We start from the raw sequence: 24,936 nt of genomic DNA, 5'->3' as shown, positions 1-24,936 counted from the left end.
GTGCGAAGTAAAAGCGGCGCGTTCATTTTCAACCAAATATCTGATACATATTGGTGTTCGCCCCATAGCGTGTGCGGACGTGAGCGCTGGCCACGTGCGTCATGGCCGAACCATGCCCACTGTAATGAATGTGCTCAAAGGCAGACACGTACGCCGCTCGCGACTTTGTTATTGTACAAAGCAGGGCACGAATGCACCGCTCGCGACTTTGTATCGTATTTCCTCAATATCTGACACATATCGGTGTTCATCCCACGCACACGCCAGCAGAATCAGGCGAACGCGAGCACTGACCACGTGGGCCATGGCGGATCTGCGCGTACTGTGTGAAACATGCATGGATTTATCCAGAACAATGTACCTTCGGCCCTCGCTGGCAGCAGCGGATTCCTCACGGATGGTGAATGTCTTCTCGTCTCTACGGCCAGCGAAGCTGCGATCGAGCAGGGGAATGCTGTACAGTGCGGGCCACATTGGTGCACGCGAAGCGAGTGCATTGATCAGCGCTGGTCGGACGCCAGAGTGGGAATGCGGGAGCCTTGGCCGGTCGCCAGGGCATGGCCCGGGGGTTTTTGCGGGTCGATTCGCGCACAAAGTTTGGTGTGGGCGATTTGTGTCATGTCGTGGGGTCGGAGCGGAATATTTTCGCTGTCTGGGATAACCTTGCCGGAAACGGGGTGTTGCGGTTTCTGGCCAAAGTTAGCAGGTCGTGTGAGGGTCGGGGCCAATCGGAGCGCCCGATTCAAGTGATGACACTTCGCTTCGGGGTGGCCCCCGCCCCGCGCTGCGAGACCTATAAATGTCAGAGCAGTCCCTCCGCCTCTCTCGCTCTCATCTCTCTGCCTGACATCGCCACAACCCCCACCTGCTGCCTAGACTCCACCTCCTCATCTCCACCCACACGACGTTGACCCCACCCGCCTACCTGGTCCTGCCGACCACTCCATCCACGCACTCTGGACTCCGCCCCTTCTCCACTCAAGCCCCTTTTTCACGTCCACGGTCTCCACACGTGCTGCTGAAGCTAGAGATGACGCACCAGCTGTCGGGTACCGCACCACGGAGCAATCCCCCCTCCCCCCACCCAAAACGTATTGGTGGCGCGTTCGTGCAATCAAGTACAAAGGTACCGAGATTGTAGCCTCAACTCTTCTCCCTTCTTGTTTCAATACTTTCTCTTCATCGGGTTTTCTGTGTCTGTGCGTGTGCATGTGTGTGTGTGTCCTGGCGCCTGTCTGCCTAACTCAGACCGCAGAAGATCGTTATTGTTATCATTATTATTGTTATTATTTTCGCGTTAAGTCTGCTCTGTGTCCCCTTTTGTAAGTTGCCTGTAAATAAATCATTATTAGGAATGTTCCCAGCTCGTTTTTGTGGTTTCTTTAATTGATCCAGCATGGTCCGAATCCTAGCTTAGCCAGGACTTTATTCCCAACGATCCATTCCTTTTAGCCGGTGCGTCCTTGGCAGTGTCGCTCGGCTGCATCCGATCCAGTAAAGTGATCTGATCCGGTAGAGTGATCCTGTTCGGACAAAGCGTACCGAGGGTATGTTCCCTGGTAATTAAATCACATGATTAATTAGGTAACCCGATTAACCAAAAGACGGGAGAATCCTCGGTCATGCGGTTGAGTTATTAGCGTTTACGGTCGGATAAGCGATCCGCCGCGTCACGGAATTATCCATGTGCAATGGCCTACAATTCCGGGGAGTCTGGTGGGAGCCGAGATAGCTCCCCCCTCCCCCCAGTGGTCTTCTCACCCGACCCCCCGGCCCGCAACAATATTATGCATTTGAAAGGGTTGTTTATGATCATATTAAGCTTCAATAAAAACTACTTCAGATAAAAAAAATAGTTGTCTGATTTAATCTTGCAATGTTACTTTTTTAATTATTGTTTGGAGTGCAAATATGTCTTAGAAATGACCTGCTCATTGCCAGAACATCAAGATAAAATTTGAACATTGATATGCAGCACATCGCTACATGTACCTACGAATATACGTATCTACAGTACGAATACCTCGCATATACCTACCAATCGCTGAATACATCGCAATGCTTATCAATGCCCGGAGATAGCAGTGTTTGTGCCTTTATTTAATTTCCGTGCATTCTGATTATGTAATTCTGTTTTGGGAGTTGATTACCCTGACCCCCTCCCCCTCATTATCTGTGATATATGTTAGCGCTGGGCCAATATCGGAACCGAAAATCAACACAGGCAGATATCGGCTATTTTTCGGTAATCGGCATCGGCCGATTGGAGTCGTTGTGATTGCCAATTACCAATTATAGAACTGTTTTCAACCCAAAAACTTTGAATAGCTTTCACCTTTGTTTAGGGTGAATTTCAATAAACAAATTTTAATAACGACATTTAATTATGGACATTTCAAGGAGATGTGCACAAACATTATTTTTCATAAACAGCTGCCAATCGTCGTGTGTTGGGTTGAAAAAAATTAGCTCGGTAGTTTGTGAAATATGTTGATACGGCAAACGGTTCAGAAAATCGGGTGTTAAAAAATAAATTTTTTTTTTTTTTTTTTTTTTTTGTATACCTTGGTCGAGGCTCGTATGAGAGCTAACACACAACTCACAGCAAGGAGGCATGAGACAAGAGGGGCGGGAGTGGAAGGGACAAAACATTGGGGAACAGACACAGGTGAACTGTGGAAGGGAGAGGGATGGGGATGGGACGGGGAACATGGCGAGGAGAAGATGGACATTACAGGGACTTTCAGGAAGGAAAGCAGGAGAATTGAAGGAAGTGGGCTTGGGTGGATTATCGGGGGTAGAAAAGATCGAGGATTTGGATGGGGGAAGATAAGAGGTGGTGGTGAACAGCTGTTTTGAAAGCCTGGAGGGAAGAATGGGAAAGAATAGAGTGAGGAAGTTTATTCCAAAGGCGGGAAAAAAGAGGAATGAAAGAGTGAAGATGAGCAGTGATTCGTGATTTTGGTAGTTTTACCAGAAGGGGGTTGTTGGCGGACCTTGAGCGCCCTGTGGAAATGTGGTTGAGACAAATCGCAGAGAGAGCAGGGGGGGCAAGGCTGGAGAGGAGTCGGTAGAAGACAGAAAGACCACCGACCAACCTGCGGTGATTGAGTGAGAGGCCCAAAGACTCAGCTTCATTACAGGAGATGCCAATGATCTTAAAAGCCCTGGTTTCGACAGCGTGAAGTCGAGAAAGGTGGGAGGCAGGAGCACCAGCCCAGAGGGGAGAGCAGTACTCCATCAGGCTACGGACAAAAGCTTTGTAAGTGGTCAGCAGCTCAAGAGGGCCGAGGAAGGACTTTGCACGACGGAGGATTCCCAGTCGGCGACTGGCTTTTGAGGCAAGGTTGGAAATGTGACTTTCCCAGGAAAGGTCATGGCAGATAGTGAGACCCAGAAGCTTGAAAGAAAAGACTTCTTCCAGAGGATTGTTGAGAAAGTGGATGGGGGGGTTTTGTAAACGGTCCTTTCGAAGAGACATAGTGAGAGTGTGAGATTTGTCTGGATTGAAAGACATGTTCCACGTGTTGGACCAGTTTGTGATTTTATCCAGATCTGCAGTGAGCGAAGAAGCTGCTGCTTGCCGGTCTGAGGGATTTGCTTCGAAACTCACGAGTAACCAAATAACCTTTCGAAGCACACCCGATTCATATAAGTTAATCAATTGCCTTCGAAACAGCCGCAAGGACAAAGGAATACACAATAGCTCGTACACTGCTGCGGTTAAAAATTAAAACCTACTGAAGGTATTTCCTGACGTCTTGACGTCATATATTCCAGATGTACCAAGTGCATCAAAACATCAGTTAAATTTATATTTTCACATTTCAAAATCAGACCGACAGTATTCTGGGATGCTTGAGTATTGTGGCTTGTTCAGTACTGCTTCTGCAGCATGCATATGATAACAAAAAGAAGTCTTCCATCTGACAATGTAAAGAAAATCATCGTTCTCAAAACGAATCTGAGCTTTGTGGACTTTAAATATTAAAACTCTTATACCTGGCATTTTCCTCATTTTTAATTATGCGAGCATGGGTAACAAGGTAATGGTTGGTCTCCCAATGAGCTTGTTAAATCACCAGGAAAGTAGCCTCCACTCTTGCACTAATATCACCATTTATAACACCTAGTCAACAGCCGATCGATTTATTAACTGTATGAACGATTGTTCGAAACAAAATCCCTTTGTAACCTGGGACTCCTGGTCTGTTCTGTATTTTGTATAAAACTTGCTTTTAACATGACCAGGAAAGTATGATGAGCTTCATTTTATATCCGTCGATAACTTATCGAATGAGCACACTTCCTTCCTCCCTCACATGTAATTTCTGCTTCATCAGGATGAAGATTACCGCATGGTAGCTCATCATTCGTTTAAAAATGACAGGATGCTGTGCCGTTTGATACACCAATCAATTTTAGAAGTAATTTAAAATTAAAATGTATCCAATTCACAGCCACTTGATAACAACGTCAATCCGTCAATCATAGGCACGGCACCGATCCGGCACAGTAGCCACTTCATGTGTGCACACTACACAATGATGTCATTGTTTACCACTTTATAATCTGCATCCTTGGGAGCAGTGGTGATGCGCTGTAGTCATAACAAGTTGAAAGCATGAAAAAAATCATGTCACTAAGATAAGTTGATGCCAACAACAACAACAAAAAAATCAGCATCGGTAGCATAATCGGCCTATTGTTTTTTTTAATCAATAATCGGTTTTACTCAAATTTTCTAATCGGCCCAGCACTAATTGCACACACACACACACACACACACACACACACACACACACACACACACACACACACACACACACACACACACACCCATCTGTTTCCTATAAGTTTCCAAGCCCCTGTGCCAATTTCCCCAAAATTTGCTCGACCGCATTAGTTTTACATGGAGAACATCAACGTTACAATGAAACTTTGAATTATTAATCAAATATGATGATAAAACATCAAATAACGGTGCTTTGGACAATCTGGCAGCACATGTCGGGTGCCCCATCGTTTGAAGGTAACGCTTTGTTGGGAATCAAACCAATTGCATTTAAATATTGATATTCCATATACAGAATGTAAATTCATATATAGAGTTGGCAATCTCCTCTTCCATGACCCTTGATTCCTGTCGAAAAATAATAAAAGTACAAGGGAGGGAATCAGGTTAAGAATGACATTGATAAAGTGAAGAAATGGGGCAAATGTAAAGTGATTGGTGTGAAAGGTGTTGTAAAGTTAAGATGAACGTGAAAAAGAAAAAGAGGAAATGAAGGGGTTTTTTTAAACTTTAAAGTTGATGACAATGTTAGTGTGGCACAACATGGCTCTCATACAGATTTAAACGGTCACAGCATGATGTTCTTCCACTTGCTTCTGTGTCTAAATGCGCATTACCCTCTCTATGAGTATTTAGACCAAAAAAAGGAAGAGACGGTAATACTGGGATTAAATATATATGTTTACAGTTTTTTTTTAACTCTAATGCATGTCCATAGTTTAGAACTTCCAATTTTTATTTCTTTGATGTGACTTTAATGCTCAATTTATTTTGTCATCAGTGGTTGGAACTGCATCTAAACCAGAATATTCCAACATCCTTGCTGCTGTTGTCCCGCATTATATGTCTTGCCAACTTACCCCCCAACACCGATGCATCCCGGCCCAATGTGATGGGGAAAAAGGATGCAAAGGACGGTGGTGTGTTGCAAGATCCAAAGCCTCATGTTGCTGATCCAAAGGAAGGAAATAAGGTTTGATTTCCCCCATCCCTTAGCCTATGGTGGTGGGGGAGGCATTTAACGAAGAATCTCGGCCAGTATTGAAAGTGTTAAAGTAGTGCAATTTTTTTTCTTTTGATAACTTTGCAACCTCTTGCTGTTTATTCCATTTTCTTTTCTTGTTGAGTAAAGGTTGATAAACATTGCGAACGGGGCACTCCAGCTTCAACGGGAAGATCAGCTGGTGCCCCCATTTGAATCAATGCCTCGTGTTCCCATTCAAACCAGTGCTTACAGCTAGGTGGCTAAGGCCTAAGTCACATTTGCTCTACGGCGAGGATACGGCGGCCGTACACCCTCTGAATTGGCAGAAAAGTGCGGCGGCCGCAGAGTTTCTGAGGTGGCCTCAGGGTGGCCCTATGCCGTATGGCTATATTTTACAGGCCGTAGGGTCACCATGGAATTATAGCGCGGAGTTATAACTTTTTTCATTTCTACGTTCGCCGTAGCAATTCGACAAGCCGAAACAAAAGAACTGGTAAAAAAAAGAACCCACTCATTACCGTCCATCTGGCTGCACGTTCGCCTTAGGGCCCCCCTGCGGTCCCCATGCGGTCGCCTTGCGGGCACCTTGCGTCTGCCTTGAAAATTCTATGGCCACCGCAGGAACGCCCTTCAGGTCACCGTGCGACATCAAATCAAAGACCGTACGGCACCCCCACGTTTTTGGTCTCCACAATTTATAAACACGCCGTGCGGCTCGCCGAAAAATAAAAACATATGTGACTGCTACATTGTGTGACCGTGGAAATACTGTGGCCGCCCTATAATTGCTAGTGGCCGTAGATTTTGGAGACCCCACGGCCGCCGTGGCAAATGTGACCAAGGCCTTACAGCAATGCAGAAGAATCGAAGGGTTGTTACACGCCGGCCAAAAGTGTAATTTTTTGCATGATTGTTGACTGGAGTTCTGAGGGCAAGATCATCCATGGCTGCAAGCTTAGTTCTTACTTTGATGGATTTTATTCCATTTTTGCTGACAGGGGTTGTGGAGACATATTTTTGAAGTCAATTTCTCATGTTTTTGAAATGGCCCCTGTTCAAACACTTGGATACTGATTAAAAAAAAAAATTGTCGTCATGGCACATGCTTATATTGAGTTATAATCTATTTTGACAAATACTGTATGGAAGCAATCCACTTGGGGAAATTCAAAATGGCCACCATATAGCATTTATTACCTCTGTCACCGAAGGTTATGTTCTCACCCCTCTCTGTCTATCTGTTTGTTTGTTTGTTTGTGTGCAGGATATCTCAAAAAGTTGTGGACAGATCTTGATTAAATTTTGTTGGCAGGTTGGGTGTGTGACAAGGATGAACTGATTAGATTTGGTGAAGATCCGGATCCGGATCGGACCACTAGAATTTTTAAAGTGATTCATCATTGAGAGATAGGGACAAAAATTATATAAAGCACGATTTCTCAAAAAGTTGTAGACGGATTCAGACGAAACTTTGTGGACACGGGTGTATGACAAGGAAGAATTGATTCAATTTCAACCCAGCCAGCAATAAAGGTGGGCCACCCCATGCAATTTAATGACAATGGAAACAATTAATTTGCAATGATTACTCAAATGTAGAGATAATTTACTCAACACAGGAACTGAGTCACTGTTTCCAACCAGGGCCTCAACAGAGGAGGAACATTAAAAGAAACACTTACTTATAAACAGTAACTATACTACCCCCCCCCCGTCCCCTCTCCCACCCTTTGGCCTTGAATGTAACTACAGCCAGGGGGTAATAGGAAGTGGTAGAGGACCATGTAGAAATATAAACATGATTCGGGTGGGAAGATGATGAAGCCTCATGCTCCTCAGGCCCATACGCCACCACATCCATTCATGTACTGTTCCATGGGGTCTGCTATGGAGCACCCAATAGTTGCAAGCCCCTGGTCCAAGAGTCTGGGTGCAGTTGTTGAAGAGGACCTCATTATTGTGAAGGCTAAGGCATAGCGAAATGGAGGCAAGCGGAGCTCAGGAAAAGAACTCCCACTGAACCCATTGTAATTCCACACATCTCTTACTTGAGGAGGAGGGAGGAATTGGGAGGGTACAGGATTGGAGGATAGGGTTAGGGAGAAGGTTTGAATGGGTGAGGTGAGGGGAAGCTTTGACAGGGTGTAGTGAGGAGGAATGCAGAAAGAGGGGACATGAAGCTTTGAGGGGGTGTGGTGAGGGAGATGCGGAAAGAGGCGACAGGAAGTGGAGGGAAACTAATTCCAAATTCCTAAATTGGCCAAACGGAGATAAAGATCATGGGATGGGTGGTAAGAATTTTTGTTGAAGGCACACATAAATGTAGTGCTTGTGTGGTGTGGGAGGATTGTTGGTGGACCAAGCTGTTAGCTTACAGTTGTGGAAAATAATATTTGTGAAGAAGAAGAAGAAGAAGAAGAACAACAACAACAACAACAACAACAACAACAACAACAACAACAACATGGTACTTCTGATGGAGCAATACAGAAAGTGAAGCATTTAAAAATATTTTTAAAGGAAGAAGTGTTTGTATTCAATGAAGCTTTAGTTTGGAGATGGGGAGAATAAAATAAGGCAGTACAGGAAGTAAAGGTAGAAGGAAATTCAAGTACAACAAGAACGGCACATTCCTCCGCCAGGCTGAACCGTATAAATTTTGTATCCTACTGCAAAGCCAGATCTGCATCCGGATCTCAACCAAAATCTAATCAGTTCGTCCTTGTCACACACCTAAGTCATCCACCAAGTTATTTTTTAAAGTTTTTTATTTTCATAATCGGTCCATAATGTTTTGAGATATCGTGTTATATATCAGTTCTGGTCCTACTTACCACTCAATGGTGAAGAATCACTTTAAAAATTATTGGATCTTAAAACAGATCCTGATCTTCACCAAAATTGAATCAATTCGTCCTTGTCACATAAAAAACCTGTTCACCAAGTTTCGTCCGAATCCATCAACAACATTTTGAGATATCCTGCTCACAGACAGACAAACAAATAGACAGGAGTGAAAATATAACCAGTACCACCATCCACCTTCAGTGGTGGAGTTAATGAGATTGTTGTGGAGTGAAAAAAATTAATTTTGTTTTTTTTATTTTTTGAACGGAAGAGGGGAATTAGGATAACGTTGAGGAGGTAGAAAGTACAATATTTTGGGAGAGATAAGCAAAACAAGGAACATGGAAACAAAAGGGACACAGATTTTTTTTAATAGCGGCTATTCAAGGAGTAGACCGAAAACGACAGGAAAACAAATTTGACAAATACAGCACAACAAGGTACAATTGAAAATGGAAATTGGACGATAACATAAACAGTAACACAGGGACGAATATATATATATATATATATATATATATATATATATATATATATATATATATATATATATATATATATATATATATATATATATATATATATATCGTAGAAAAACACGATGGGTCCAGTTTGGAAAACGTATGTTTCATGAGACGGAAGCGACAGTTGCAGATTCTACCAAGACGTGGAAAAAAAATCCCAAACCGTAAAGGGTTGGATCCCAAAAGAAAATCACTACATGTGACCAATATGAATGCACAAATGTTTAGCGAATGAACAATTATGCAAAGTATTGCTAATTTGTCATCACTGACTACTGATTTCTGAAACCTGTATTTCAAAGATTGTCAAACATTGTCTGCAGTCTTACAAGATCATCTTAAAGATAGTGAAGGTGTCGGGAGAGGACTCCATTGATAGCAATGCGTTGACTGTAAATTGAGCACGTCGGAAGTGGCAGGGGAATTCCGAGTTGGAAGGTGGCATTATATGCCGCAGACAGCGTTCGTGTAAAGCAGGGTAGGTTGCATGACCGTGTCCAATGAGATGGTCCTGACCTCTCATTTGAAATTTAGTGCCTCCTCCCATTGCTGAGAATGAAGCAGAAACATATTCGCAGTTGAGTACTGGGGTGGCATCCAAGCTGATAGACAGAGATCAGGCTGTTTGAAAAGAGGAAAGACTGTGTTGGCAGCAATGATGGATTTCATGCTTTGCTTAGAATTGGAAGTAATCTACTCGCCTGTAGTTGAGACAACGATCTCTTTTTGCACCCTCCTTGTGGATTGCAGTGATGTTAGCTGACTTCCAGCCAAACTGGTGGTGGCCAAATGAGAAACACAGGCTGAAGATGAGAGGCAAAAAATAGCAGAACAGCATCTGAGATCATGGGCACTGATGCCACACGATCTGATGAAGTGTTGAGGCTCAGCAGAACTCTTTCTACCTACTCAGGTGTGAAACGCACAGAGTTAAAAAGGTAATGTGTATGATGGGGGTAATGCGGGGACAGAACTTGACAAGTTGGGCACGTGAGATTTGGAGGCAAACGCTGAGTTATGACATTCTGCCTTTTCTCGAATCGAGTCTCAGGTGATTCTGTTTGTTGTGACCTACGTGATGGAGGAGGAGCACACACCAGAGGCAGACTTAATGAGGTGCCAGCATGACTTTGAGGAAGGAGACTGTGTGGAGAGTTCAACCTTCAGATTAGCAGGTGATGTTTCCCAACTTAAAGGGGAACCGAAACGCAAATGTTTGTTTTTTTTCTGAAAAATCATTCAAAATTATTAATCACGATCTAATTTGAAGAGGGGAAATTTTTTTAATTTTTGGGCCAATCACAAAGTGCTGAAAAAGCCCTCGAGTGTCGATTTTCGATTTTCGCCAGTGACGTCACACCTTGAACCCACCTTGATCCAAATGGCGGCTTACAGAGAGAAACAGTGTATTTCGAGCTCGGATTCCAACACTGATTCCACCGTCAATCGCAACTCAGAAGGTTCTCAGTATGTTGAAACTGATCAGTGGGATTTTGAAGAAACTGTTGGCGACAATTAGTGATGGAAACGCTTTTGGGGGAATTGTGGAGCTGTATCATTTTGAGCCTTATGTGAGCGATTCAGACAAGATGGCGACAATGAAAGTGTTAATGAAGATGAAAACACCGGTCACATGTTCACTACAGACTGGTTTATTGCTTTTTTCCGTTCAGTTGACATTTATAAGGAATTTTGTATTCATTGATAAAATCAGTTATATTACTCAAGGAGAAACATGGCACAGCAGGGACGCAGCAGGGACGCAGCATGGACACCACCCAGGCACACTTGGACAATGCCGACAAAATGGGCGAGGAATGCTTTGTTCCACCATCGCAGGCTGACTAGGTGTCCTGTATGTTTTCATACTTTCCCGGTGGGCCATTTATGTCTGTGGTCATGTCGTGTCCATGCTGTGTCGTGCCGTGTTGATGTCCCACCTCAGTGGAGGGGGGAGTCGTGCTAAGGAGGAGGTTGGGTTGGGTGGGGTGTAGAGTGGTGGTGGGTATTGTTAGGGTAATGGTTGATCGGGGATGGTGAAGGGAGAGGGGATGGAGGTGGTGGTGAGTATTGTGGGAATGATGGTTGATGAGGGATGATGGGGGAATAGGGGGGGAGAGGGATGTGTTGCTTCGAGAGGGATAGGGAGTGATAGTTTATGGGAGGTTGTGGGGGGATGGTGGAGGGGGGAGTGGTCACCCATGTACATGTGCTAGTAACTGGGTAGAGATGGTCTTGCAGTTTTGGGTGACGGTGAGTTCTTCCCCTTAATCATGGGTTCAGCATCCCCTCTCAATCGTGGTGGGTAACCACAAGATCTTGCCATCCCTTTTGTTTCATAACAGTGCTCTGTAACATGTTCTGAGCACAAAAGTGAACGTTTTGTAGGCCCGATCCATACTCAGGTATTTCAGACGAACCTCATCCAATTTCTGGCAAACTTAGGCCTTAGAGTCTTTCGGCCATTGGTGTGGCATGAAACAATCTCAGTTTGTAGCACGATAACCACCAAGGACACATCGACCAGGCATACTTGTGGAAAATCGAAAATTAGTCGCCGTTTGAGTTAAATCGTTCCGCGATGTAACCCTTACACAGTTCAAATATGGCGGTCGACTCCCAGGTGTGACGTCACGGCTAAGCATGAAGAAGAGGAAGATTTCGAGTTTTAATCACAAAATACCTACTTTATAAATCGGAAATCGGAAAAAGACATTTCTATTTTGTCGGGTATCGAGGGATAGATTTAGCGTTGAGGTGGTCTGAGCATCTTGGTTCCCCTTTAAGTATGGATGCACACTTGTAAGCCTTACGGAGTGACCCAGCGTTGCTCTCAGTTGGGTTAGCCTTCCATTTTGAGAAAGCCACCTGCTTTAATGTAACTGCCTTGCCATAAGATTTGGCAATCTATGGCCAAGAGGATGATAGGGTCGTGTTCCGTGAGATATAGCGTTCCCTGCAGCCATGAAAATAACGTGTTTTTCAGTTGAAACTAATTTCACATGAGAGCGCTCAGTGGTTACGTATTTTAAGATGTCCGACTGTCTTCAGTTTCCTTTAAAATGTGTCCAATCTCTTTGTAACCATCTACCTTCACAACAATTATATAATGTTTCCTGCCTGTGATGTTGAGATTGTTTGGCCCATCATGCTTATGCTGTCTCCACATGTTATTTTAGTTTACCACTCAGTTGAATTATGTTACTTATCCTGACAGTAATAAGAACTGGTATTATTATGAAAAAAATCAACATTAAATATTAATTAAATAACGTTCACGGTGTAAGTCCAGCGATATCAATAAAAAGGGCTAACTTGAATTTAACATGTAAAATGACATGATACAATCCAGATGAAATGAGCCGCCATATTGTGTCTAATTTGAAAAGGAGGAGGTGAAATGCTCAAATTAAATGCGTATCAATTATGATAATGAGTACCAATTATGTTTGTTTATTTGATCTTTGAAAAATATTAAAGAACTTTAAGTTATGTTCAAAAGAGAAGGTAACTTTGTATGAGCACTTCACCATGCCAATTTGTGAAATCAAAAGAATGTAAAATTGTCCACACATCGTAACGAGAAGGAGACCACATCATGCCATTCGAGAAATAGACCATCACAATACTGAAGAAGCACCTTACTTTGTCTATTAAATATTCTAGTTGGCAGTATTCATTTTGGGGCGATGTTCTTTTGTACTGTTGTACAATCATGTGCCTCAGTATGATCTCAGCTTGTTTGCTTCAGTTTATAATCTCCTCAACCTGTCACTTCAGATCTCTGAACAAGGCACGGACCAAAGAGGTGATGAAGTCATATAGTCCAGTGGAAGATGATTCTACTCGTTCCGACAGCTGAGTTGATTGTGGACCCCCAGTGGAACTCTTTAAGCATTCAGAATGACATCTCAAATCGACTTTACCATTGAAAATGATCGTTTCATTCATTATTTTACGTTACGATTGAAACAAATTTTGAAATATTTGTTTCTTGGGCACGAGGAGGAAGAAGACTTCAGAATGTGATCATTTTTGAAGTCCTATGGAACATTTTATAATCCATGATGACTTGTCTTTTCTATCTGATATTTGCCATCACAAAGCACTGCAAAAACATTGCATTACTTCAAGGGTGGATTCCTGTTACTACCCACAAGTTTCAAATTAATTATTTTTTTCTGGCATTATAAATGTATAGGAAGATGCTGATGGCTTTATTCAAACCCCTCCAAAATCTCAATTGGTTCTAATAAGATACACTCAAATTATCATCGCCTGATATACAGATTGTTAAATGGTTCAAAACACAAGAACAAGTTGAATACAAAACGACCCGAAAATTGCATAGTAAACCTGTGAAATGTTTTTTGAGTGAGTCGTACCTTGTATATTTGTGAAATGTTTGTTTAGTGCACAAAATTGAAAATGAAGCGATTTAATGTAGGGACTCAAAATATTTCCCTTCAACACGAACACGTTCCTTGTATCTACCAGTGACAGATCGTTGCAGATATCTGCAGCACAAAGGTCTTTGTTAATAGAACAAAAATGTATTGTTCTGTTTATTATTATGAGGGTAATTTTAGTCATTGGGTTTAATTTTATGAACTCCATCTTTTATGTCACCTCATATGGGACTCTATCTGTAAATCAACTTGAGAACACTCATACGCTTCTCAATAGCCAATCGGTAAGATCCACTACCTCCAGCAGGTGTTTTTATTCATCAAGTTTGAAAAAAAATAAAGAAAAGACAAAGTCAACATTAGACAGCGACATAATGAAAAATTCACAAGTTTAAGTACTTTCAATCACCCTGTATTTTTGTTCATTAAAATAAGATATGAAGCTTGAAAATTTTTTTCTCACTTTCTCCTTCATTCTTATATTGAACAAATGTTTGATTATTTTATTTTTTTATTTTTTTATTTTTTAAAGAATACGCACTGAACATATCTATCTTTATGCATGTTGAAAGCAACAAACTTCTGGTATGTCGTTTCTTTTGTTTAACAGTCACATCATCGGGTTAATTATGATCCTCGTCTTTTCGGATATAGAGTACACCGCCCTAAGCTTGTCCCATATACATCAAAAATACCATGGTCCTTACAAGTGCCACCGGCACTTACAAATGCAGGAGCAGACTTTGATGGAGTTGTTTCGAATGACGAATGCACTGTATTTATTGGACTTGACTTGAAATGATTAAAATTGAGTACAAGTTAATACCCAATTCATTTGTGGTACTCTGTATGAATCAACTCAAATATAGCATCATACTTTGAAGTTTTTAGGATAAGATATAAATATGAATGGGCATTGTCAAATTTGAATTTCTGTGGTACAGTGTAATGTAATTTGATGCACTGGTACAGTGTAATCCCAAAAGGGATTCACTTTTTTTAAACTTTGAGTTGCATAAAATAATCTCTTTCATGATTCAGAAGGCCACTGTTTTCTTCTTCTTCTTGTTCTTCTTGTTCTTGTTCTTCTTGTTCTTCTTGTTCTTCTTGTTCTTCTTCTTCTTCTTCTTCTTGTTCTTGTTCTTCTTGTTCTTCTTGTTCTTCTTCTTCTTCTTCTTCTTCTTCTTATTCTCTTCTTCTTCTTCTTCTTCTTCTTCTTCTTCTTCTTCTTCTTCTTCTTCCTGTTATCCTTAAACTGGTGCTAATACTTTAAATTATAATTTTTCCGTTTGATAAACTTTTTTTTTCAAGTTTAAACAGTGAAATACCCTGGTATAACCATGTTTTAACTTATCTAAACTCTAAAGCACTGCTCCAGGTTCGGAGGGGGTCGCGAGGGGAGGACCTACTTCCCGGCCGACGACCCTGAAGCCAACGAACCACAGACAAACTCCATGGCACGACAGGTTGCTGAGCAACCACAGACGCTATCTTCGACACTTAATTTAGGTATGGTCGAGTGTCCAATTCCCGCTTTACCTTCCCGGCAAATTAATCGCCCCAGATTGCTTCCCAAAGGACTGTGCTTCCCAACGCTCCACTGCTATGAATCAAAACGGCCGAGCGATACCGTAAGTGGAACGGTTGCTAATGTCTAACCACAATGAAACAGCGGAGCTGAACTCCCTGTCACTAATCACACACGATGTCTAACCAATGTAAAGAGACTATCGGGCAGTTTGGAAACTGGTTTACACAGGTTTAGCAAAAAGGGCATGTATATACAAGGCAAACAGTGTCACAAAAGAAAGCTCTTACTCCGAGCACAGAAGAGAAATCTTAATCAGTCACTTTGTCACAGGTTCTACACACACAGGTGCCTCAGTCATTCTGGAAATCGAGATAAGGAAGAGGTATAGAAAGAGGAGAGAAGAAGATGGGGCATATTGGTGGCAGATTTACATTGGTCCCAAGGAAAGAAAGAGGAGGGGAGAAAGAAGAGGAGTGTAAAGAGTGTAATGTGAAGTGTAAGGAGAGGTGCAAATGATGAATGCTTGTAATGCTGAGAGGAAAGCGTGAAGTGCGAGTCAGTAAGCCAGCCCTAAAAAGGATGAGGGCTTATCAGTGAATGCTCTCATGCATTCAAAGTGAACGTATTAGAACTGGGAAAGCAAGCAATGGTGTAAATCAGTGTGTTATGGCCGGTGCATCCAGGGAAACTCTGCTGCTTGGTACACTTGTCAGCCCTCCCCTGGACCACGTTCACCTGCCTATTCATCCTCGCAGGTTCAGTCTTTGCTCCTGAAATCTCCAGATGCCCGAAGCTCTCAGCCCTTGAATCTCCCGGTTCACATGGCCCTTGTGAGTGGGAGGGGGGGGCGTGATTTGGAGACAGACTGCTTGTAATGTCGATTGGAATAAAGTGTGTATGAATGTGCTGCAGAGGTGTAGAGAGAGATATTGAGAAATAGGAGGGGAGATAAGAAGAGATAGAAAGACAGAGAATTTAGATGGAGAAGAATCCCAAAAGGGTTGGAATCTTCGACACAAACACAATACATTTCCTTTTATACTGATACGAGGGGAAAGGTAACTTAGACCAAATATAACTACAAAAACATTAAAAATAAAAAAAACAGATTTAACTCTACTCAGGCTGTGTTGGTATGTGTCTTGTGTGTTGGTATGTGTTTTGTGTTCGTATGTGTCTCCCCAGGTTCTCTGAAAACCATAACAAGACAAAGATTTGGATTTTATCAGATACCATCTCTTTTTGAATCTCCTTAAGCACTCACATTTGTAATCTTTTTTTATTTTCACATGAATGGTGAAATTGACAATATGTAGTATGTGGTTATTTTACATGTCCATTGCCTTTGGTCTCAGACTCTGATCATTTGTGTTGATTGTGGTGTTATCATTCACTGTCAAGTTTCTCATTTAAAATCCTGTTTCAGGGATTCTTACTGAGACCATGGCTGCAATCTAAATCCATACAAGTGCAGCAGTCTTGGGATACGTGAAGAGGGTGGCAGAGCTCCACTCCAAGGGCTGGTAAATCCAAGGAGACAATATTCATTCATTGTTTTTCGTGATTTTCACCTTCCGAGACGCTGTTGCAGGAGGAACCTCATGATCAGCCTAAACCCATCTAAATGTGAAACATGTCCTGCAAAATGGAATTTCATCCAGGTGCCGAGACATTGTACATATACTGCTTTTTATTCAAAGGAAAGGTGGAAAAGAAATTTGAAGAGAAAAAAAACTTTCCTAGAAATGTTACACTTTATGTGAATGTTCATTCACAGGGTTGAAAAGGTGGTTCAAGGTAGCTTGCATGTTTGACGACTGCAAAATTGCCATTGGTACATTGTCTGACTTGGGGATTTTTTTTGTATGCAATATCAAGGCTCATATGAGAGCTAACACACAGAATGCATGACAAAGGGAGCAGGATTTTATCAGATACCATCTCTTTTTGAATCTCTTCAAGCACTTACATTTGTAATTTTGTTTTTCCCATCTCGGATACATTGATAACAAAGGGAGCAGGAGACAAGAGGGGTGGGAGATGGAAGCAAAAAACAGTGGGGAATAGAGACATTAGGATATCTGTGGAAGGGAGAGGGATGGGGCGGGGTACACAGGGTAAACAAGATGGACACTACAGGGACTTTCAGGGCCTTACACTACAGGGACTTTCAGGAAGGAAAGCAGGGAATTTGAAGGATGCGGGTTTGGGGTGGAATAACGGGGGTGGAAAAGATCATGGTTTTGGATGGGGGGAAGATGAAAGATGGTGGTGAACAGCTCTTTTTAAGACCTGGAGGGAAGAGTGGGATTGAAGAGAGTGTCGGTGTTTGTTCCAGAGGCAGGGAAAAAAGGAATGAAAGCGTGAAGGTGAGCAGTGATTCTTGATTTTGGTAGCTTCACCAGAAGGGGGTTGGTGGCGAACCTTGAGCGCCCTGCAGAAATATGGGGGGGTGCGAGGCCAGAGAGGAGACGGTAGAAGACAGAAAGACCACTGACCTGCCTGTGGTGAGAGAGAGACACCCAAAGACTCAGCTTCATCGTGGGAGATACCAATGATCCTAAATGCCTTGGTTTCTACAGCGTGAAGCCGAGAAAAGTGTGAGGTAGGAGCACCAGCCCAGATGAGAGAGAGCAGTGCGCCATCAGGCTGTGGATGAAAGCTTCGTATATGGTCAGGAGTTCAGGTGGGCCGAGAAAGGACTTTGCACGACAGAGGATGTCATGTAGGTGACTGACTTTGGAGGCCAGCTTGGAAATGTGGCTTTCCCAAGAAAGATCATGGCAGATGGTGAGACCCAAAAGCTTCAATGAAAGGACTTCTTCAAGAGGATTGTTGAGAAAGTAGATGGGGGTGGGGGAGTTCCAGCTGGTCCTTTCGGAGAGACAAAGTGAGAATGTGAGATGTTATAAAAGAAAAGGTTTCTCAAAGGTCCTGACCAATACGGGATGCATTCCAAAAAACCACCCTGTTTTCGGTGTCCATTATACAGTTGAGGTTTCTGAATTGAAGTTCGGAAGGAAGATATTAAAGTTGAAGTGTAATTCTGCTTTAGTTGCAGTCTGGGAAAGACATAGAACTATTCAATGCCAAATGCAGTATCAGCTGCTACACTGCGAACCATAACATCAGTGGGCATGTTTATGTGATGTCAAGTGGATACTTGGAATGGGCAGTGGGCAGAGTATAACTGAAGGGATAACTGTGAAGTTATGATTGGTGCATCAACCCTAACCCTAACCCTGTCCTTTCTATTGGGTGAACCAGATGATCGTTTTGTTCTGTGTTTCAAGGTTGTTGTTTTTTCACGAAAATGAAACATTCGTTCTAAAATAGGTTATTATCAAGTTATCTAGTTCTGTCAAGTCGTCTCTGACTTTTGGTGACATTCATGATGAGATTTCTACAAACATCCCGATCCTGCACTGCTTCCCGAAGCTCTAACAGAGACAGCAACATTCGGCTCCAACACCACATTTCAAAACTGTCAATCTTCTTCCTTTCTTTCTTTTTCACTGTCCATGACTCACATCCATGCACAGATTTTTCATTGCGACGATCCAAGGATAGCCATAGTTTTTGGTTTATCAGTTTTTTTGGTTTAAAATACCAGGGCAGTCACCAGCCTGTTCTTGCTTTGTATTGTCACATATTTGTCTTTCCACATCTTTGTCAATTATGACATTGCTGTTCTCCCCAATGCCAACCGTCTATGAATTTCTCCTTCACTTTCTCCACTCAGTTCAGTATTAGAACCCAGGAAGATGAAACTTTCCACTATTTCCACACGATCATCTCCCAACCTGAACACATCGATCTTCGTTGACAAGATTTTAACCTTTTGTGGGTTTAAATTTAAAAAAAAAACTTTTTCACTTTCCTTCTTCACCGTTTGAACAGTTTCATCAAGTTATCTTTACTTTATGCAAACAGAGTGGAATCGTCTGTCTATCTTAGATTGTTGATACATCTTCCTCCAATCCTGACTCCAACCTCCATGTCGTCCAACTTTGATTTCCTCATGATCTACTCACGATACAGATTGAACTAGAGGGGGAGCACTCGGGAGAGTGCAAAACCTCCGCCGCCAATACTGCTGGGTCACTCAAGTTAACCTTGTATCTTTTTCATTAAATATGATGTCAACAGTGCTGACAGAGTTATAGTTCTTTTCTCCAATATTTTTTTTTTGGGGGGGGGGTGGAAATCACTTAAAACATGTAAAAATGCAAAAAAATATTTTTTTTCTCTAACAATTTTTTTTGGGGGGGGGGGGGTTGGAAATCACTTAAAACATGTAGAAATGCAAAAAAAATTTTCTCTTTATTTTTTTTGGGGGGGTTGGAAATCACTTAAAACATGTAGAAATGCAAAAAAAATTATCTTTTTGGGGGGGTTAACAATTTTTTGGGGGGGTTGGAAATCACTTAAAACATGTAGAAATGCAAAACAAAAAATTTCTCTATTTTCTGGGGGGGTAACAATTTTTTTGGGGTGGGTTGGAAATCACTTAAAACATGTAGAAATGCAAAAAAAAATTCTCTATTTTTTTTTTTTGGGGGGGGTGGAAATCACTTAAAACATGTAGAAATGCAAAAAAATTATCTTTTTTGGGGGGGATAATTTTTTGGGGGGGTTGGTAATCACTTAAACATGTAGAAATGCAAAAAAAAAATTCTCTATTTTTTTGGGGGGGGGATAACAATTTTTTTGGGGGGGGTTGGAAATCACTTAAAACATGTAGAAATGCAAAAAAAAAAAAATTTTCTCTAACAATTTTTTTTGGGGGGCAGGGGGGACCAAGTCCAAAATTTAATGGCATGATCCTTGGACCATACCCCCCCCACCAAGTTTCGTAAAAATCCGTCGAGGAGTTTTTCCTTAATACTGTTCACAAACAAACAAACAAACAGAAAGGGGTGAAAACAGTAACCTCCATCTATCTTCGAAGATGGCAGAGGTTAACAAGGGGAGAGAATGCATCCCTGTCTAATCCCTTTTCCAATTCCAAACCATTCCGTCTCTCCATACTCTGTTCTTACTGTGGCTTCTTCTTTCGTGTATCGGGCTTCTTATCACACATATCAGGTGTTCCGACATCCTCATTTCTCTCAATATAATCCACATCAATTCATGATCAACACAATTGAAAGCTTTGATGTATTTAACCATGAGAGGTGTGTGTGTGTTACCATTTTTCTCAGATATTTTTCTCAGAGCTCCTGACCACTTACAAAGCTTTTGTCCGTAGCCTGATGGAGTACTGCTCTCCCCTCTGGGCTGGTGCTCCTGCCTCCCACCTTTCTCAACTTCACGCTGTCGAAACCAGGGCTTTTAAGATCATTGGCATCTCCCGCAATGAAGCTGAGTCTTTGGGCCTCTCACTCAATCACCGCAGGTTGGTCGGTGGTCTTTCTGTCTTCTACCGACTCCTCTCCAGCCTTGCCCCCCCTGCTCTCTCTGCGATTTGTCCCAACCACATTTCCACAGGGCGCTCAAGGTCCGCCAACAACCCCCTTCTGGTAAAACTACCAAAATCACGAATCACTGCTCATCTTCACTCTTTCATTCCTCTTTTTTCCCGCCTTTGGAATAAACTTCCTCACTCTATTCTTTCCCATTCTTCCCTTCAGGCTTTCAAAACAGCTGTTCACCACCACCTCTTATCTTCCCCCATCCAAATCCTCGATCTTTTCTACCCCCGATAATCCACCCAAGCCCACTTCCTTCAATTCTCCTGCTTTCCTTCCTGAAAGTCCCTTTAATGTCCATCTTCCCCTCGCCATGTTCCCCGTCCCATCCCCATCCCTCTCCCTTCCACAGTTCACCTGTGTCTGTTCCCCAATGTTTTGTCCCTTCCACTCCCGCCCCTCTTGTCTCATGCCTCCTTGCTGTGAGTTGTGTGTTAGCTCTCATACGAGCCTCGACCAAGGTATACAAAAAAAAAAAAAAAAAAAAAAAAAAAAAGATATGGCTGAACGGATCTTCGTCAAACTTTCAGGGGTTCATCAGTGAGTACCGGGGAGTGTTTTCTGGTTAACAATTTTGAAAAAAAGTTTTTTATCGCTCTTCAGTACTGAAGACTTTGTAGCTATGTGAAATGTAGTATTAAATGATCTCCGACCACATTCCTGAGTGGTTGTCGGGAAGTGTTCACAAAAAAAATCAAAATTTGATTTCTTCAAAATGCCAACAAGTTTAGAACAGGAATTGGCAATTCCAGGTACCCCAGCTCGTAATTAATAAAACAGAGGTACACCTTCATTTGATATTCCCTTGCTTTTTTCCCCATGATCCACTTCAGATATGCAATTTGATCCCTCGTGCCTCTTCCTCTTCTGAAACCTGATTGCTCAATCGGCACTTATCATTTAATGAAGTCTTCTCCTCCGAGTTGAATGGTCTTCAGTAATATCTTGCCAGCATGTGAAATTAAGGCAATTTTTTGTTTATTTGAACATTCTCTTGCATCCTCTTTCTTTGGTAATGGGATGTGGACTGACTGCTTCCACCTTTTAGGTTATTTAATTCTGCTGCAAATTTGTGTACAGATAGCTGTTAAAATTTTGATTGCCTCCTCCCCAACTACCTTAGAGTTATCGTGGAATTCCATGGGCTTTACCTACCTCACGTTGTATCACCACTGGATCTTGCTCATCCTAAAATAGTTGCAGATTTGGGTAAAATCACAAACTGGTCCAACAGGTGGAACATGTCTTTCAATCCAGACAAATCTCACACTCTCACTATGTCTCTCCGAAAGGACCGTTTGGAAAACACCCCCACATACTTTCTCAACAATTCTCTGGAAGTCCTCTCTTCCAAGCTTCTGAGTCTCACTATCTGCCATTATCCTTCCTGGGAAAGCCACATTTCAAACGTGGCCTCCAAAGCCAGTCGCCGACTGGGAATCCTCCGTCGCACAAAGCCCTTCCTCGACCCACCTGAGCTCCTGACCACATACAAAGCTTTCGTCCGCAGCCTGATAGAGTACTGCTCTCCCCTCTGGGCTGGTGCTCCTGCCTCTCACCTTTCTCGGCTTCACACTGTGGAAACCAAGGCATTTTGGATAATTGATATCTCCCGCGATGAGGCTGAGTCTTTGGGCCTCTCACTCTCTCACCACAGGCAGGTCGGTGGTCTTTCTGTCTTCTACCGTCTCCTCTCCGGTCTCACCCCCCTGCTGTATCTGCAATTTGTTCCCACCATATTTCCGCAGGGCGCTCAAGGTCCGCCAACAACCCCCTTCTGGTAAAACTACCAAAATAACGAATCACTGCTCACCTTCACTCTTTCATTCCTCTTTTTTCCCGCCTTTGGAATAAACTCATTCACTCTGTTCAATCCCAATCTTCCCTCCAGGCCTTCAAAACAGCTTTTCACCACCACCTGTTATCATCCCCCATCCAAATCCTTGATATTTTCTACCCCCGTTAATCCACCCCAAACCCACCTCCTTCAAATTCCCTACTTTCCTTCCTGAAAGTCCCTGTAATTTCCATCTTGTATACCCCATGTTCCCTGCCCCATCCCTCTCCCTTCCACAGATCTCCTAATATCTCTGTTTCCCACTGTTTTGTCCTTCCCACTCCCACCCCTCTTGTCTCATGCCCCCCTTGCTGTGCATTATGTGTTCGCTCTCATACGAGCCTCGACAAGGTATACAAAAAAGCTATTGCACGTCAAAATGTGCCTTCTCAGGTCACAAAATTTCATCATGCTCGGAAACTAAAACCACAATTGGAGAGTCGATGATTTTCCATTTCAAAGAAGTGCCTTTTTCGGTTTCCAAAAAACCTAAATTTCCCTTAATGTTATCAACGGAAAAAGAAGCATTTCTTTGTGCACTTCCAGAGGAAAAAAAATACAATTTTCCTCAACTCTCTGCACCGAAAATCCTCCACGGGTCTCTGGGTGCTGTGTTGTGCAGGGAATAATAAAATGAAAATATAATTACAAGCAGTAGGCGGGAAAAATGTGGAAACCTGTACCATGGAATGTAGTACTTTAAACGGACTCAATCTTGATTACAATGTTCGTGTGTTCTCACTTCCAAGGGAAGCCTGGTGTTGGCTTGATGGTTAAGGGGGCTGGCTTAAGAGCCAAGGGTCTTGAGTTCAAACCCCTGTCAGGCTGTAAAATTAACCCTACCCGAACAGGTAGGGTTGATCCAGCCTGTCATCCTTCTGAGGTCAACAAAATGAGTCCCAGAAGATACCAACAAAAAGCTCACCCTTCCACGTGACATCATAAATCCCTCGGGCTCTCATGCTGGAACCTCTTGTCACTGAGACGTGCGTACGACCTTTATTGGCTCGCGTGATTCCGTAGCTCTGCCTCGTCCGCCCTGCACTGATTGGTGATTCGCCCCATCCTTAATTTTGCGCCAACATCTACCTTCCCGCCAAAACAATTGCTGCCCACGGCCTGGTTCTTCCCCAAAAATACAGATTACAGGGGAATAAGACATACAAAAGGTTCCGCAAGGAAGTGATTTTACACATGAACATGCATGGAAGGAGGACTGCTGCTTTATATACAAATAAGGACGCATTTCCTAATACAGTATGGTCACTTTCGCTCACACTTAACGCTAAACATTCGCGATGGAAGTAACTATCATTATGCTCCTCAATGTTTACCCCTATAAGGCATTCCTGCAACGATATTTTAGGAACTGTGCATTAAGCAGCGGGTCACAAATTTTAAGTTCTGTTATAATCCGAATATAAATAATTATATTAACTACCTTACTGGTATTGAAGGTGTGATTCACATGAGCGGGATTATTATGCACACGTCGTCAGGATTTTATTGCTCTTCCATGTCCCAATCACAATTGGGTATGAAATTTATACTAATAAAAGGGTGTGTGTGTGTGTGTGTGTGTGTGTGTGTGTGTGTGTGTGTGTGTGTGTGTGTGTGTGTGTGTGTGTGTGTGTGTGTGTGTGTGTGTGTGTTTGGTTGTTATCACCATCGAGGGGTTTCAGAAAGTGAAATGGAGCCCTCCCAAGTCTCAAAGTATCCTTCTCCGTGTGTGTGTGTGTGTGTGTGTGTGTGTGTGTGTGTGTGTGTGTGTGTGTGTGTGTGTGTGTGTGTGTGTGTGTGTGTGTTGTTATTGGTTGTTATCTCCATATGTGGGTTCCAGAAAGTGGAATGGAGCCCTCCCAGGTCTCAAAATATCCACCACCGTATGAGTATGTGTGTGTGTGTGTGTGTGTGTGTGTGTGTGTGTGTGTGTGTGTGTGTGTGTGTGTGTGTGTGTGTGTGTACACGTGTAAGTTGCTATTGTCTCTGCTATTTCCACATGTGGGTGGGTTTCAGAAGGTGAAACTGAGACCTACCGTGTGTGTGTGTGTGTGTGTGTGTGTGTGTTATTGATTGGTATCTACACATGTGGGTTTCACAATGTGGAATAGAGTCCTCCTTGGGCAGGCTCAAAGTATCCACCTTTATTTCGGTAAGGGGTCACGATTCATGGAACAAGCTGTGAAGTTTTCTGTTTTCAAAGTTTTGTGCTGAGGACTCTATTCAGGATTGTTGCTGAGCCCCAGACAGCTTCCAACTGTAGTTCGTTTGTAATAATATTCCCAGGGATGGGTTTTAATATCTCTGTGAGGTTCTTCGTCATCATTCCCAAAGCTCCAACTATCACTGGTACAACTTTGGCATTCTTCAGCTTCCAGGATCTTTTCACTTCATTCTTGAGGTCTTGGTATTTGGTCATTTTCTGGATTTCTGCATCGTTTAATCCAAAATCACAGGTTTACCACCTCAGTTAGCAATGTCTCCTTCTCTCTTTTTTTTGTACCAAAGTATGATATCTAGTCACAATGCTTTGTTTT

General features: G+C 42.6%; 1 protein-coding gene across 8 annotated transcripts in view; it reads left to right on the top strand.

Annotated features, from left to right (window-relative positions):
• The window catches only part of LETM1 (leucine zipper and EF-hand containing transmembrane protein 1), a 62,240-nt gene extending 48,229 nt beyond the window's left edge, over positions 1 to 14,011 (top strand). For 2 of the 8 annotated variants that reach the window (XM_085888677.1, XM_085888718.1), the window contains exons 8-9: positions 5,577 to 5,768; positions 12,932 to 14,011. In XM_085888677.1, coding sequence (XP_085744803.1) covers positions 5,577 to 5,768; positions 12,932 to 12,976 — 237 coding nt within the window. In that variant the 3' untranslated portion in view covers positions 12,977 to 14,011. Of the gene's footprint in view, positions 1 to 5,576; positions 5,769 to 9,901; positions 10,065 to 10,196; positions 10,327 to 12,931 lie in introns of all 8 variants that reach the window. The other 6 variants (XR_015060163.1, XR_015060160.1, XR_015060161.1 and 3 more) reach the window with 6 other exon arrangements.
• Positions 14,012 to 24,936: the final 10,925 nt, after the last annotated feature.

Source organism: Eptatretus burgeri, chromosome 1, assembly GCF_056783735.1.
Source record: "Eptatretus burgeri isolate ZD-2024b chromosome 1, Ebu_testis_v1, whole genome shotgun sequence".
NCBI classification, from domain to species: domain Eukaryota; kingdom Metazoa; phylum Chordata; class Myxini; order Myxiniformes; family Myxinidae; genus Eptatretus; species Eptatretus burgeri.
Note: the sequence above shows the minus strand (reverse complement) of the source record. Positions and strands in the feature narration are given on the sequence as shown.